The sequence below is a fragment of the Otolemur garnettii genome, unplaced genomic scaffold (genome assembly GCF_000181295.1).
Source record: "Otolemur garnettii isolate 467f Iridium unplaced genomic scaffold, OtoGar3 scaffold00113, whole genome shotgun sequence".
Lineage (NCBI taxonomy): Eukaryota > Metazoa > Chordata > Mammalia > Primates > Galagidae > Otolemur > Otolemur garnettii.
This window is the reverse complement of record NW_003852508.1, coordinates 3,472,993-3,488,380: the sequence shown is the minus strand read 5'-3', so window position 1 is coordinate 3,488,380 and position 15,388 is coordinate 3,472,993. Positions and strand designations below refer to the sequence as shown.

General features: G+C 39.2%; 1 protein-coding gene across 3 annotated transcripts in view; it reads left to right on the top strand.

Annotated features, from left to right (window-relative positions):
- The first annotated feature begins 765 nt into the window (after positions 1-765).
- Positions 766-15,388, top strand: part of ARFGEF1 (ADP ribosylation factor guanine nucleotide exchange factor 1) — a 141,234-nt gene continuing 126,611 nt past the window's right edge. For 2 of the 3 annotated variants that reach the window (XM_003797250.3, XM_023517550.1), the window contains exon 1: positions 766-1,382. In XM_003797250.3, the coding sequence (XP_003797298.1) occupies positions 1,259-1,382 (124 nt within the window). In that variant the 5' untranslated portion in view covers positions 766-1,258. The remainder of the gene's footprint in view (positions 1,383-15,388) is intronic. The other variant, XM_023517549.1, reaches the window with a different exon arrangement.

The following is a 15,388-nucleotide window of genomic DNA, read 5'->3' as shown; positions in this document are numbered from 1 at the left end:
TAAAGCACATACATGGTCACATGCATGTTAATCTGTACTTAAAGCTTTTCCATTCTGACACTGTTTATAAGTCCTGGACTGAATCTTAATAACAAAGACACAGAAATACAGAGCTCCAAGGGATCTCGTTCTGAAGCGTTCACCTTAACTTTAGAATCAATTCCGAAAGGACCTGAAATCTAGAGTTGGATTTATCCTACAGAGAGACGAAAAAGTGAAACATTTCTGAATCCTTGCCAAGTGGTTTCAGCTTACTTTTCCCAAATGAGAATCCTCCCTGAGGTACTCGGGAAACACGGTCCTGGGTAGCAGTTTCGTACATAGGGGAACGAAATTCAGAGTCGAGCGCGGCAGGTGGACACCAGTGCTGCTGAGAACGGGCGATGCGGCTGTCCCCGTGACCCCGAACGCAAAGGACTGCACTTCCAACCAGAAAGTTGGAAAGCGGGTGCCACGTAGTTGTGTTCACCCGGCGGAAGCAAGGGTGTCTGAGGCCCCCGATCTCGCAGCCAGGTGGCCTGGAGGAACCCGAAGTGCCGGACACCGCGCCGCAGGACGCCCGCCACGCCCCGCGCCTCCCCGCAGGAGAACGCGGGAGGCGGCGAGGCCCCGCCGGGCCGCCGTAGCGCTGCGTTTCGGGCCGCTCCTCCCTCGCCGCCCTCTGCCCCCAGCCTCCCGGCGCCGCGGCAGCTCTGGGCAGGCAGCGCCGCCACCGCCGCCGCCGCTTCCTCCTCTGCAGCCGTTCGGCCGCTGCGTGACGCGTCGTTTCCTCCCAACATGGCGGCCGGGGCAGGTCGGCGGTGATGGAGGCCAGTCCGCGGCCGCGGCGGGTGCTAATCCCCACTGTAGCCAGGGCAGCCCTGCTCTCGCCCGGCCTCTGAGCCGCTGCCACCGCCGCCGCCTTGTCCCTCGGTCCCTGGCAGACGGCCGCCCGCGCCGGGCTCCTTCACCGCCGCCGGGCCGGAGGGACGAGTGAGGGGGGCGGCCAGGAAGCGACCCTCAGGCCCGGAGAAGCGGAGGCCCGACGGGTGCGGCCCTCGAGGGGAGGCTTCTCGCGGCTGGCGAGGACCTCGACGCCCCTTGCCGGTACTCGGCTGGTCCCGCTCCCTCTCCCCTTCCTGATCCTGTCGCTGCCCTCCACGCCTCCTCTCCACCTACAGTCCCTCTCCTTTCTCTCTTCTCTCACTACCCCCCTCGCCCCTCCTCCAGCCGCTGGGAGCCGCGGGTCGGACGAGCCGCCGCCTCCTCCTCTGCGTCCATGTATGAGGGGAAGAAGACGAAGAACATGTTCCTGACCCGGGCCCTGGAGAAGATTTTGGCCGACAAGGAAGTGAAGAAGGCGCATCACTCCCAGCTGCGCAAAGCTTGCGAGGTGGCGTTAGGTGAGCTGGGAGGAGGCCCGGGAGAAGGGGTGGGGGAGCGCGGCCCGCAGGAGGTGGGGTCGCCAGGGAGCTCGCCCTAGGCCGGCTTCGCTGACTTCGGGGCGCCCTCGTGGAGCTCTGTGCTGCCTGGCTGGAGTTGACAGTAACTCGGCTGGATGCGGGGCAGAGGCGAGGGAGGGGAGGAGGGGCAGTGAGCTGGGCTCGGGAACCGCAGCAGGGCTTAGGCGAGAGGGTCATCTGGGTTCGAGGGATCGAGTGGTGGAGAGCTGTGCAGTGGGGACAGGATGCCACCCTTTATGATAAAGCAGAAGATGAGCTGTTGTTTATTAGCTTGGAAATTGAGGTGGGGCCGGTATGTCAAGATTGGGGATGGGAAGGGTTCCATATCGTAATTACAATAACTTTTCTTCGGTGTGGTACTTTGGGAAGATAGGCTGAAGTTGTTCCCTTGTTGACGGTCTTGAAGGGGTTTGCAAGAGGTACAGCCGGTTCTGACATCTCTCCGCCTCCGCCACAGGAAAAACATAGAGTAATGTATCCGACTGGGCTGACCTGGAAGAACAAGACCAATGGTTAAAGGGGTGGAGGTGGCGGTGGCGGTGGCGATATAAAAACAGAGAAGGAAAGAACCTTTAGATAAACTCGCTTTAGGTGACAGGGGAAGGGAGGGTTTTGAAATGAGGCAAATGAAAAAGACAATGACACCCACCAGCCACATGTCTGGACAGTGGCAGCTGCTCTCAAGCTTGAATTGTGATTTGTAGTTCAGATGGAAGAGATCTAGTGTAATGAAGCCCACAGCAGGGAAAATCCAAACAATACCTAAAGGGAGGGTAGGCAGATAAGAAATCTTTAAAGGGGAAACACTGATCTATTGCATGCATCAAAGGTGAAATAGTTGGAGAGACCAGGACATTTAACACAAAGGTGAATTCCTAATGCTCATTACACTTTATTTTATTAATACAGCGAGAAAGGGAAGCTTGTTAAATGGGCTTTGGAAAAAAATGGGGGAAAACCCACAATAACTTAAATGTATGATAAAATTAAGGGATAAAGATACCTTAAAAGTAACTTTTAGTTATTAAAAAAAGGCTGCTATTTGCTATAATACTTGTACAGTTATTTTTTTCTATATCCTTAAAATTGGTGATATGGGCTCGGCGCCTGTGGCTCAAGTGGCTAAGGCACCAGCCACATACACCTAAGGTGGCGGGTTCAAATCCAGCCTGGGCCCCAAACAACAATGATGGTTGCAACCAAAAAATAGCCCGGCGTGTGGCGGGCGCCTGTGGTTGCAGCTACTTGGGAGGCCGAGGCAGGAGACTCTCTTGAACCCAGGAGTTGGAGGTTGCTGTGAGCTGTGATGCTATAGCACTCTACCCAGGGGGGCAGCTTGAGGCTCTGTCTCAAAAAAAAAAAAAAAAAATGGTGATATAAAAAGCATGGAAAAAATTTATCTTAAAAATTTTGGATTTTGAGAATAATAGGCTTAAGTTTTTTTTGTCATCTTCATGAATCAGAAGTTCCTATTTTGTTTTTCTTGTAGCTGACAAAAGACTGTTAGTTGTATAGTGGTAAAAACTGAATTTATAACTGGGTCCTTAAAGGAGTAATTATTAAATTGGAGTAGGATGAGGGAAAAAGCGATTTTAGGATTTAAAAAGAATTGTTATATGAAGGTTTATGAGTAACTTGCAAGTTAAAGAACTTAAGTGATTCAAATTAGAGTTTTAGTTTTTGACAATTCAGATTTTCCATGTTAGAATATATTTTAATATGCTGAATTGTAAGTATCGAACTGAAGAAATTAAGTGCTTTGTGTGTGTATATATATGTTCCTCTCCACGATGGTAACATAAGTAAGCCATTTTAATGGAGGGCTCACTGGAATGAGAGTCTGGGATCCTGGTTTAAATCTCAGCTCTGTTACATTGCTGTGTTATTAGGCAAGTTTCTGGGCCTAAGTTCCTTCTGTGTTAAAATGAGAGAATTAAGCTTAATGATTGTATGATCACATTCCCTCTAATGTGCCATGAATGTGAGGTACTGTTCTGTTTATTTGTGCATTGAATTTTCCTGTGCTCTTAAGTGGCATCTTTAGAGGGCCTATCACTCTCTAAGTGTTTCTTGCCATTTCTAGAGGCAGGAATTACTTGGTGCTTTGTGTGGCAGCTGTACCAGTGTTATCTGTTCCAGATTTCTCCAGTTTTTACTTTTTTACCCCTTCCATAGAGTTAATAAAAGCTTATTACGAAGAATGTGACTGTCCACGCAGGGGCAGAGTACTGTCTTTTTTATTTTGTGAGACAAAGTCTTTGTCACCCTGGGTAGAGTGCTATGGCATCTTAGCTCACAGCAACCTCAAACTCCTGGGTTTAAGTGGTTTTCTTGTCTCAGCCTCCCAAGTAGCTGAGACTATAGGCGCCCCCCACAAGGCCTGGCTATTTTTAGAAATGAGGTCTTAACTCTGGCTCAGGCAGTCTACCCACATCAGCCTCCCAGAGTCATAGGACAGAGTACTGTCTTTATTTGCAGTGTAGAAGGCATTTTTTTTTCAAATTTCAGAAAAGTTTCATTTAGCTTCCTACAAAGCAAAATTTCAGCATTCTCATGTTAGCTGTCCCTGGTGAACTTTGTTTCTTCCTTTACAGTTTTCCATCAATAGTGTCACCAATCATAAGTTGATAAGGGTAACCCATTTCATCTTTGCAGAAAGTATAGTCTGGCAGAAAGATAATATCCCCTATGTATTATCCTTGGAAACAGTTAGAGATCTTCCTGGTCCTCTTCACTATTGAGACCTGGGCCAGGTTCCAGTTTGGTCTCTTGATAATCTGTGGCCATCATGCAGGATAGGAAAATAAATTGGAATGTTCTGATTTGTTCATCTCAGGCCTATAGGTTATAAGCAGGTGGGAGTTGCATGGTAGAGGTGCAGAAGTATTTTGCGGGTGGTATAAATAACCCTTCTAAATACACCTGCTGATATTCATTTACCTCTCAATATTTATTGAATACCTACCATGGAGCTGAAGGGAGATAGAGAGTAAACAAGAAAATATATAGTATGTAAGACTTTTAATCCTTTTTTGTTTGAGAATCATTTTATTGGGATGTGAGTAAATTTTAGACCATTGGTATTCAAAATTAGCCACCTTTTATCATAATGGCCAATTATAAATAGATTTTCTGTAAATCATAATGAGATTACAGTTTATTATGTATTCCTAATTAAGAATATATCTTTTTGGTTAAAAAAGTATAAATCATAGGAAACATCTAGGTTAGGGGAAATTTTATGTCATTAAAACAGAATCCATTCTGTTTTACTATATAAAATAGGCTACTGTATAAAGGAACTTTTATTTTCACAAAAAGAAAATTAACCTTAAAGGGATATATTTAAATTTTTTTCAAATTTTCTCATATCAGACTTTAGTTTGGAGTGGTTTAGGCAACCCTGCCCCCCCCCCCCATTGTTTTGACTGCTGGGAAGCCTAGGGGCCAGGAACAGCTCCAGGTTGCCCTCTCTTGGTACCTGCCCTACTACAGCTCTCTGCAGAGTGAGGGAGTCTAGGCTGCCCTAGCTTAACCTGATCCATTCCTGCACTGGAGAATCCTGAATTAAAAATAGTCTGGCCATCTGCTGGCAGATGAGATAACAGCTGAGCTATTTTTAGTTTCAAAGAATTTAGGATTGTTGCGGGATTGAGTTTGAAGGTAGCATTGTTTTCTCTGGAGGGTGGAAGTTGGGACATATTCCAATCAGCCTCTAAGTTTCAGGAGTTTCTTTGATATTAGGGCTGTAACTAGTTCAACTTCTGCTTTCTGAGGTTGAGTATATATGAAGATACTCTGTAAATGTTAGGTTGAAGAGTTCAAGGTTGGAAATTGGCACTATAACAGAAAAGGGTGACCACCAGAAGGTTTTGTTTTTGTTTTTGTTTTTGTTTTGAGACAGAGCCTTGTTGCCCTCGGTAGAGTGCCATGGCATCACAGCTCACACAGTAACCTCTAACTCTTGGGTTCCAGCGATTCTCCTGCCTCCACCTCCCAAGTAGTTGGGACTACAGGCACCCACCACAACACCCAGCTATTTTTGGGTTGCAGCCAACAGTGTTGTTTGGCAGGCCCAGGCTGGATTCGAACTGCCAGCTCAGGTGTATGTGGCTGGCACCTTAGCCATTTGAGTCACAGTATGGAAACAAGAAGGTTTTAATCAGAAAGGAGTCATAGAGGCAATGATAAGGGTGCATTCTCTGTGGGTATATGGGTTGAAAAAATACGTTTAGTTTACTGTGTGTAATCTGTTTGCATTTTGGATATTTACAGTTCACATTCTAAAAAGTTCTCTAAGAAATAAATCTGCTCAATTTTGTTTAATGAAGTTTTTTTTTTTTTTTGAGACAGAGTCTCAAGCTGTCACCCTGGGTAGAGTGCCATGGCGTCACAACTCACAGCAAACTCCAACTCCTGGGCTTAAGTGATTCTCTTGCCTCAGCCTTCCAAGTAGTTGGGACTACAGGTGCCTGCCACAACGCCCGGCTATTTTTTGGTTGTAGTTGTCATTGTTATTTGGCAGCCTGGGCTGGATTTGAACCCGCCAGCTCTGGTGAATGTGGCTAGTGCCCTAGCCATTTCAGCTACAGGCACTGAACCTAATAAAGTTTTTCCTAAATTCATTTGATTCTTTTTAGTATCTGTTAACTCACATAACTTCCCTGGGACATATTATTTTTTGGAACTTAACTTTGGGACACTGTTTAAAGGGAAAGAAAGGCAAAAATAGATAAGTAGCCCTAACTACTGATTGGACTATCCTCCGGAAGAGTCATTTTCTTTGGGAAAGCAGTAGTCCTATTGACAGAATGGGAAAGAGAAGTAAGGCAAAAATAAGGAGCAGTTGGAATGTTCAAGATGGGAGGACTGTTTCTTGACTAGCTTTCTTTGCTACCTCATCTAGTGGCAGGTAACTAGTTTGTCTCTTCTGATGAGGTTAAGCATACACAGAAAAAATTGTGAATGAGATCACTACAAAAGTTTTGAGACAGACTGTGTTATATTCCGTTATCTCACTTCCAGGAATCACAGTTGACAGCATCCTTTCTGATTCACCCATGCAAGTTTCAACTTACTTGGCTTGGCATTCGTTTCCATAAGTGTGGGTTTTACATTTCTTAATTTTTGTGTATCTCAAAACTTTTGTAATGACCCATGTTTATTGAACTCTTTATATGTTCCCGGTAACTGCTTTAGCGCTAACATACAGCAGTGAATCCAATATGGTTTTAGTAAATTTATATTCTAGTGGGATAAAGGTAATAGTAACAAATTAATATACGTTATATTGTCAGGTTGTCATCTCATAAGGCAGCCTTGGAAATGAATGAAAGTTCCTTTTATCATAACTTTTCAGACCCACTTTGATTTCTTTATTTAAGCTTCCATATATAGAGTATACTATATATTTGTTTACATAATCTAACACCATATTCAGCTCATCTCTGATTATTTCATGAACCTAGAAAGCAGTTATGCTGAGGCTTTAGTGTGTGTTAATAAGAGTCCCTTGAAAAATTTCAGAAAAAGTCTTGGGGCCTGGTGTGGTGGCTAACACATGTAAGCCTAGCACTTTGGGAGGCTAAGGCAGGAGGATTGCTTAAGCCCAGGAGTTGGAGGCTGCAGTGGGCTATGATGATGTCTGGGTGACTGAGTAAGACCCTGTCTTGGGAAAAAAAACAAACAACCCCCCCCCAAAAAAAAACCCCAAACAAATTATCAGAAAATAAACAAATCTTGGACCCAAGTATTTAGAACTTTTGTGTTCTGCTTTTGATATTTTTGTTTTGCTTAGACTTAAACTTGAGATAACTAAATTGGTATAAATAGCATATGTTATCTTTTCATTTAGAAAAGCTCATGAAAATAAACTTTAAAATATTTCATGTCACAATATTACCTCTGGCAGTATCTTCAGGAAACTCCATGTGATGTCATTAATTTTTCTTTCATCTTTGAATCCAAAAATGTACATAGTGAGACTTCACTTAATTTAACTATTTAGCAACCTGTTTCTGTCCAGATCTTGGCTACAAAATGAAATGATAAAAATAAAACAGCCAAGTAGATACCATAAAAGCAAAGCACTTCATAGAGAGGCCTTTACTAAGTATTTCATAATTTCAATAAATTTAACACTTTTTTTTTTCAGTTTTTGGCCAGGGCTGGGTTTGAACCTGCCACCTCTGGCATACTAAGAGCTGAAGATAATCACTGTTAATTTTTTTGGAAGGGGAAAAAACAACTCCATTGAGGTGTAATTTACATAGGTTAATATTTATTTAATTGTAATTGTTTTTAGTAAATTTACTTAATTATGTAGCCATCACCATACTCCAAGTTTAAAAATTTTCATACTCCTAACAAAATCCCTAGTGGCCTTTTACAGCCAATCCTTGTTGCCACCTTTAGCTGCAGGCATTTACTGATCTATTTTGTCTTTAGATTTGCCTTTTTTGGACATTTCATAAAATGTAATCATTTATGACCACAGAAGGTGGTCTTCTGTGTCTGGTTTCTTTCACTCAGCATGTTTTTGAGATTCATTCATGAAGTATCAATACTTTTTACTTATGAATAGTATTCCATTGTTTGGATATATTATATTTTATGTATCTACCTGTTTGATACTGGGTTGAATGAATACTACTGCTGTGAATGTTTGTGTATGAGTCTTTATGTGGACATAGGTTTTTACTTCCTTTGGGTAGATAACCTAGGAGTGGAATTGGTGGGCCATATGATAAGTTTATGATTAACTTTTTAAGAAACTGCTTAATTGTTTTCCAAAGCGTCTGCACCTACGAGCAATGTATGAGTTCTCGTTTCTCTACATCTTAGCTAACATTTGTTATTACCTATCTTTTTTATTTAAGCCATCCTTATTTGTAGGAAGCATTATCTCATTGGAACATTATTAACTTTTTGAAGAAAGGTTGAATATCCCTTATTCCAAATGATTGGGACCAGGAATGTTTGGAAATTTTTTTGATTTTGGAATGTTTGCATATTACATAATGAGGTGTCTTGGGGGTAGGGTGAAAGTCTAAATTCAGAATATGTGCATATTGTGCATAAAGCTAGATGGTAAATTAAACAATATTTTTAATAATTTTGTGCATGAAACAAAGTTTTGATTGCATTTTGATTGTGACCCATCATGAGGTCTAGTATGGAATTTTTTGCTTCTGGCCTCATCTTAGTGTGCAAAAAGTTTTAGGTTTTGGAGAGTTTTGGATTTTTGGATTAAGGATTAACCAGTATTGTTCCTAGACTTTTTTCTACACACATACACAGGAGCATGTACATACTTGTACAAACACATATATTCTTTAAAAATTTAAGCTATTTAATTTTTAAGGCATAGTAAGAGAAAAGGAATAGTTTATATTTATTGTTTACCATGCCTGTACCAATTGAATACTTCACTGGTTTTATCTCAATAGTCATAGTAGCCCTAAGTACTTAGGTGCTTTTATAATCTGCATTTTGCAATTAAAAAAATTGAGTTTGGGTTTTGTGTTTGAGTTGGAATATAACCTTAGAGACTACACAGAGCCATAGTGGGAGTTGTGTAGCATCCAGCGTTTTGCTTAATGCTGACCAGCATCCTTAACTGCAATACTGAATGTTTATAAGTAACAAATTACAAAAAGGAGAAGAAATAGCAAGAAAAGAAAAAGGGTCAGACATTAACACAGACAGATAATAGTGATACAGGAAATTACTGCTCTGTACATTATAGAGATAATCTCCAGGATATTTATGTTCAGTGTGTTCATAATGGGATCCTTGGACTCTTATCATGCAAAATATGATTTTAATTCTCTGTTCTGCTTAAGAAGTTACACAAATTCATGTGTATTTTCTAAGATTTATACTATTTTAAAGTTTTAATAGTTTAAGTCATTTAGAAATTTCAACTATTCTGTAACACTTCCCAAGGATTCTGGATAGGCTAGCTTTTATTGTACTTATATTTTTAATGTTTTAAAAATATTCTCACTTGCTTTTTATCTTAATATTTTTATAGCATTTCAAATCATTTTAAGAATTGAAATAAAAACAAAATGTTACTAAAACGTCATGTGAAATTACAAATAAGACTTTGTTACCTAAAAATAATGTGAATCTCAATGGCTTCTTCTGTAAGTATGTAAATGTAATTTATTGTATACCTGTCGTGATTTTCAGTTTTCTCTCATCAAAATTTTATGTGTATTTTCTGTGTACCTTGTCCTCCTACCTAGCATTTTAATAGTCTGTCATTAATTTAAGTGTTTTTGAGTTTGGGGACATCTATATTTGGATTTTCCTGCTTAGATTTTTCTTTTCTCTCTCTTTTTTTTAGTCCCTGCAGAATTTTTTGAGTGCTTGTTATGTATGTTGAACTATATAAAATCAACTCTTAAGATTGATATCATTGGGTTAGAATATGGTCACTTGGGGCCTTTCTTCCTTAGTGAAAAGTTGCTGTAGACACACTATACCTGTGCTAGGTACAAGTGTACAGCAGAGCACTGACAAACATAGGACAGGGTAGTTGCTCTCTGTAAATTTACTGGTTTTGATTAGTTTTTCATCTTTTAATTTCTTCTGTATATATATTTTTTCTGTTCTAAAAGCAAAAAGCAAAGGCATAAAAACTTTCTTTGTAGTTACGATTATCTACTTTTTTCCTATAAATTTTAATTGCTTTTTTTTCATACTTTTTTCTTTAGACTTATTAGCGTATGTCTTAGTTTGTTCAGGCGTCTGTAACAAAATACTCTAAGCTAGGTGGCTATGGATGATGGAAATTTATTTCTTACATTTCTGGAGGCTGGGAAATTAAAGATCAAGGTGCTGTCAGATTCTGTGTCTGGTGAGTTCCTGTTCTTTGTAGACAGCATCATCTAGTTGTGTTCCTACAAGGTGGGGGAGGCAAACAAGCTCCTTCAGACCTCTTTAAAGGGCACTAATTCCATTCATGACGGTTCTTTTCTTACCAGTCAACTCCCAAAGGCCTCACCTCTTAATTCCAACACACTGGGGATTAGGTTTCTACCTGGGAATTTTGGAGGGAACACAGACAATCATAGCAGAGTATGATATGAAGTATGTATTTAACAAGTTTTCCTTTCCTTCCTTCCTCCCTTTCCCCAACCCCTTCCCCTTTCTCCTCCTCTTCCCTTCTCTTCTACACTCCCTCCCTCCTTCTTGCTATGTTGCCTATAGAGTGCAGTGGTGTCAGCTTACCTCATTGAAACCTCAAACTGCTGGGCTCAAACAATCCTGCCTCAGCCACGCAAGCAGCTAGGACTACAGGCATATACGTAGTTCATAGTAACCTCTAACTCTTGGGCTTAAGTCATTCTCTTGCCTCAGCCTCCCAAGTAGTTGGGACTACTGGCACCCACCACAACACCCAGCTTTTTGTTGTTATTGTTGTTGTAGTTGTCATTTTTGTTTGGCAGACCCAGGAGAGGTTTAAACCCGCCAGCCCCATTGTTTGTGGCCAGCACCCTAGCCGCTGAGCTCCTTATCTTTTATTTTTAATATTATATTAAAAATGATGTAGTTGGGAAGAAATTTATTTATTAAAAAATACACACCAGTGTCCAAAAATAAGTAATTTATAATTATTAGGAAATAGAAGTTTCATAGTAAATGCTATAGCTACCTTGCTGGAAGATGTAAGGGCAGAAATTAAAGTTACATTATCAGAATGTATATTTTTTTCCTGAATGGAATAATCAATCTGTGTATTTGTATAAATGAAGTGAAAATTAATTTTATGGCTATTGGAGAAGACTCTTGAATGGCAAATTGGAAGGAATGGTAACTTTGTTAGTAATATGTAAAAAAAATTTTCCTTAAAATCAATATGTTAAGATATACTGTCTTAAAAACTTTTATATGTGGTTGTCTTCTTTAAATTATTTTCCTTAAGAAATAGATAAATATTTTCTCAATTATTTATTTTCTTTTACCTTTCAAAGGGTGCACTTGAGTGAGCAGTTAGTATCAAAATTTTGGTTTTATTAAGAATACGTTAGGTTCTCAAAATTATCACCATTGTAATTCTTTGAGTTTGTTTGGTTATCCTTGGTTTGAATGAAAATGTCTTTAAGAAAGATTGGTTAATTTGGTTTTCTGTTTTGTCATTACACTAAAATAGTGAATATTTACTAAGCAGTTTTAAGTTTTGTAATGCATTTTAAATTGACTAGCACTTGATTTTTTTTAACTCTTTCCCCACACGGTTTGTATCAGTTCCGTCTCATTGAAATTGAAGCTTCTTTCTCCTTGACATTTATAAAAGTAACATTATCTTTCATTAATAGCAAATAAGGAGCTTTGTTTGATTTTGCTACTCTTTCAAGCTTAATGCCATGATATGTAATTAAAATATATCTCTCCAGTTTACTTGACTAAAATCTTTTAATGTACAGGTTTTATGGATTTAGTAAATTAATGTCCCCAAATATTTTGTTTAAGATAGTAGTCACCATTACTCATTTGGCTATTCGGGAGGTATATGGGAAAATTAAAGCGTCTTTGTTTGTAAAGTGAACATTCTCAAGAATATTTGTTATTCTTTGGTTCTTTGAATTTTAATTCTCTTAATTCTTATTTTGAGACAGAGTCTTGCTTTGTTGCTCTGGCTAGAGTGTAGTGGTATGTTCATAGCTCACTGCAACCCTGAACTCCTGGGCTCAAGCAATCCTCCTGCTTTACCCTCCTGAATAGCTGGGACTACAGGTGTGCACCACTATGCCCTTGCTAATATTTTTTATTTTTATTAGAGATTGGGTCCTTTGCTCAGGCTGGTCTTAAGCTCCTGACCTCAAGTGATTCTCCCATCTCAGCCTCTCAGAATGCTAGGATTACATGTGTGAACCACCGTATCTGGCCCAATTCTCTTTTTAAAAATCATTCCATTTATATTTATTTCCTACCTGACATTCCTTATCATTCTCCTTCCCTTCAAACCCTTAGCATCTCTATCAGCATTAATATCAATGTATGAAAACATTCTTGATTCATAAAGACATTTTAAAGCAATTTAGACAAGTCAAAAATAATCAAAGGGTAACCTAAAATATAAATTAGAATCTAGGTAACCTAATCAAATTAATTAACCTAGCAATCACCCTTAATATGACCTCCCATATAACTACTAAGTTGCAGAAATGGAGAAAAATTCATTACATGGCAGGAAAATAGATTGGTGGCAATCTCTTGTGGACACCAAGAAGAATGAGAAGAAGCTAAAAGGATGAAAGATAAGTTAAGTATGGAAGATAGGCAATATAAAGCTGTGTAACCTATAGATAATTCATTTTCCAAAGCATAAAACAGAAACTGCAAACAAAATAATAAAGCCATACTGAAGAAAACTTTTATAATAAAAAAAAAAAACTTCATGTGTGAACTGCTAAATTCCAGGAAGTAAAGTACTCAATGTATAGGGACTCCTGTAAATCACAGTCTAACAATATTTTAATATTAAGGAGTTTGTTAAAAATAGTAGAGAAGTAACTGCTAATAAATAAAGACATTATTTTTATGTTTAAAGAAAAGTCCTCTCCCCTTTTTGTCATCTTTTTCCCTTGTTCCCTTATTTTCCCACCTGTATCCTTGAGCACTCTTTTCTCTTACCCCCTTTACTTCAAATTCTACTTCTAGAAAATTGTTAGAAAATACTCAGAGATATGTTGTAAAGGTATATATATGAGTTTGTTCATTATCATGCTATTTATAATTGCTAAAAGTTGAAAATAACTCAAGTAGTCAACATAATCATTAGTTTAATGTCATATTTTACAATGGAATAGTACAAAGTACTAAGTAGTGATGTGCTGTAGATAGATTGATACGGAAAGATGAATGAATAGAAAAAGCAGATTATATAATAGTATTTTTCTTAGAACAAATGTGTAGACAGAGAAAAAGTGTTGTAAATAAGAGAAAATTTTGACAAATATACCAAGAGAACATTTGACTGTCTTGTAATAGAACTATAGTAGAATATTTATTGTGTTCTTGGTAATATACATATTGAAGAGTCTATACATTTCTAAAGAACTCTCCTGTAAATGCTAATATATCACCTATTTTCTTTCCCAAGTTGGTTGTATTTAAATGGAGTAAGAGAGAAAAAGGAAAATATACACGTGAATATAAGTAGTAAGATTCATATCGAAGTAGAAAAATTAATTCAAAAAAGTTGCTTGGTTGGACACCGTGGCTCATGCCTGTAATGAGCTCTGGGAGGCCAAAGCAGGTGGATTGCTTGAGGTTAGGAGTTCAAGATGCCAGCCTGAGCAAGAGCAAGTCCCCATCTCTACTAAAAATTTAGAAAAAAAAAAATTGACCTGGCGTCATGTAGCCCTGGGTACTTGGGAGGCTGAGGAAGGATAATCACTTGAACCTAGGAGTTTGAGGTTCCTGTAAGCTAGGCTGATGCCATGGCACTGTAGCCTGGGCAACAGAGTGAGAGACTGTCTCAAAAAGAAGAAAAAAGTTGCTAACTTCAAATATAGGTGATTTAATGATAGCAAGTCAGCCTAGTAGTGAACACAGGGACAATTTGAACATTTTTGGTATTGCTTAGAGTATGCCTAACTAGGATCAATTTGATTGTATTTTTGTATTCATTACTCATTAGCCTGTAATAATAGGAAGGAAATTATTTTGTTCTTCAGATATACTCTCATGACCATTCTCATTTGATTTCTCAGAATGAGGGGAGAGTAACTGGTCTCATGTAGACTTTTGACTTGGAAATATTTATGCAGTAAGTCCTTATTTAATGTAGTTGATAGGTTGTTGGAAATAGTGACTTTAAGTGAAACATTCAAGCAGGTCCTCAAATAATGTTGTGTTATTATAAGGTAAGAAACTGGTTTTATTATATGTCATTTCATTTAACCTAAAGTCATAGTTTACAGGAAACTATCCACAATGTTAAGTGAGGACTTACTATAACTTATACCTCTGGTAATCTATGTGAGTACCATATAAAAATTAAGAAGTGCTTTTGAGAGAATCTCATTGATTGCCATTATCTTCTGAAACACAAAGAAAGCCTTAGTTTTATCTCAAAGAACCCTAAGCCAAGAATGGTGTGCAGCTGTCAGAAGCTATTGTTTTTATGTATGTAGCCATTAAGGCCATTTCAGCATATCCAGAAAATGTATGAAAAACTGATTGAAGAATACTGGTTTTCTTTTCATTTTTGAGACAGGTGTCCTCATAATTCACTGCAGCCTCACTCTTGGGCTCAAGAGTGGTCCTGCTGCATAGCTGGGACTGTAGGAATATGCCACCACCCCTGGATAAATTTTCTGTTTTTTGTAGAGATGGGTTCTCTCTATGTTGCTTAGGCTGATCTTAAACTCCTAGGCTCAAGGGATCCTCCTGCCTTAGCCTCCCAGTGTGCCAGGATTATGAGCCATCACACCTGTACATCAACCAAGTACAGGTTTTCTTGATACCTATAAAAGCCCTGTAGCGTGCTACCCAGTATAGATTTACTGTCTCAAATTCTTGGCTCTACATCTTTTCTAGAGTTGGATTCCAAGTGCTTTATAATTACATATATAGAATCTGCCATGTAGCAGGTATTTTCTTATAGATCTCATAGGAGTCACAAAACAGTGCTGGGAGTTATAGACATTCTCTTTTCTTTTTTTTTTCCTTCCCTTTTTCTTTTGAGACAGAGTCTCAAGCTGTGACCTTAGGTATAGTGCCATGGCATCATAGCTCACAGCATACTCAAACTTGGGCTCAAGTTATCCTCTTGCCTCAGTTTTTCTATTTTTAGTAGAGATGAGGGTCTCAGTTTTGCTCAGGCTGGTCTTGAGCTCAAACAATCCACCCTCCTTGGCCTCACAGAGTGCTAGGATTATAGGGGTAAGCCACTGTGACCGGCCAAGATGTTCTTTTTCTCATATTTC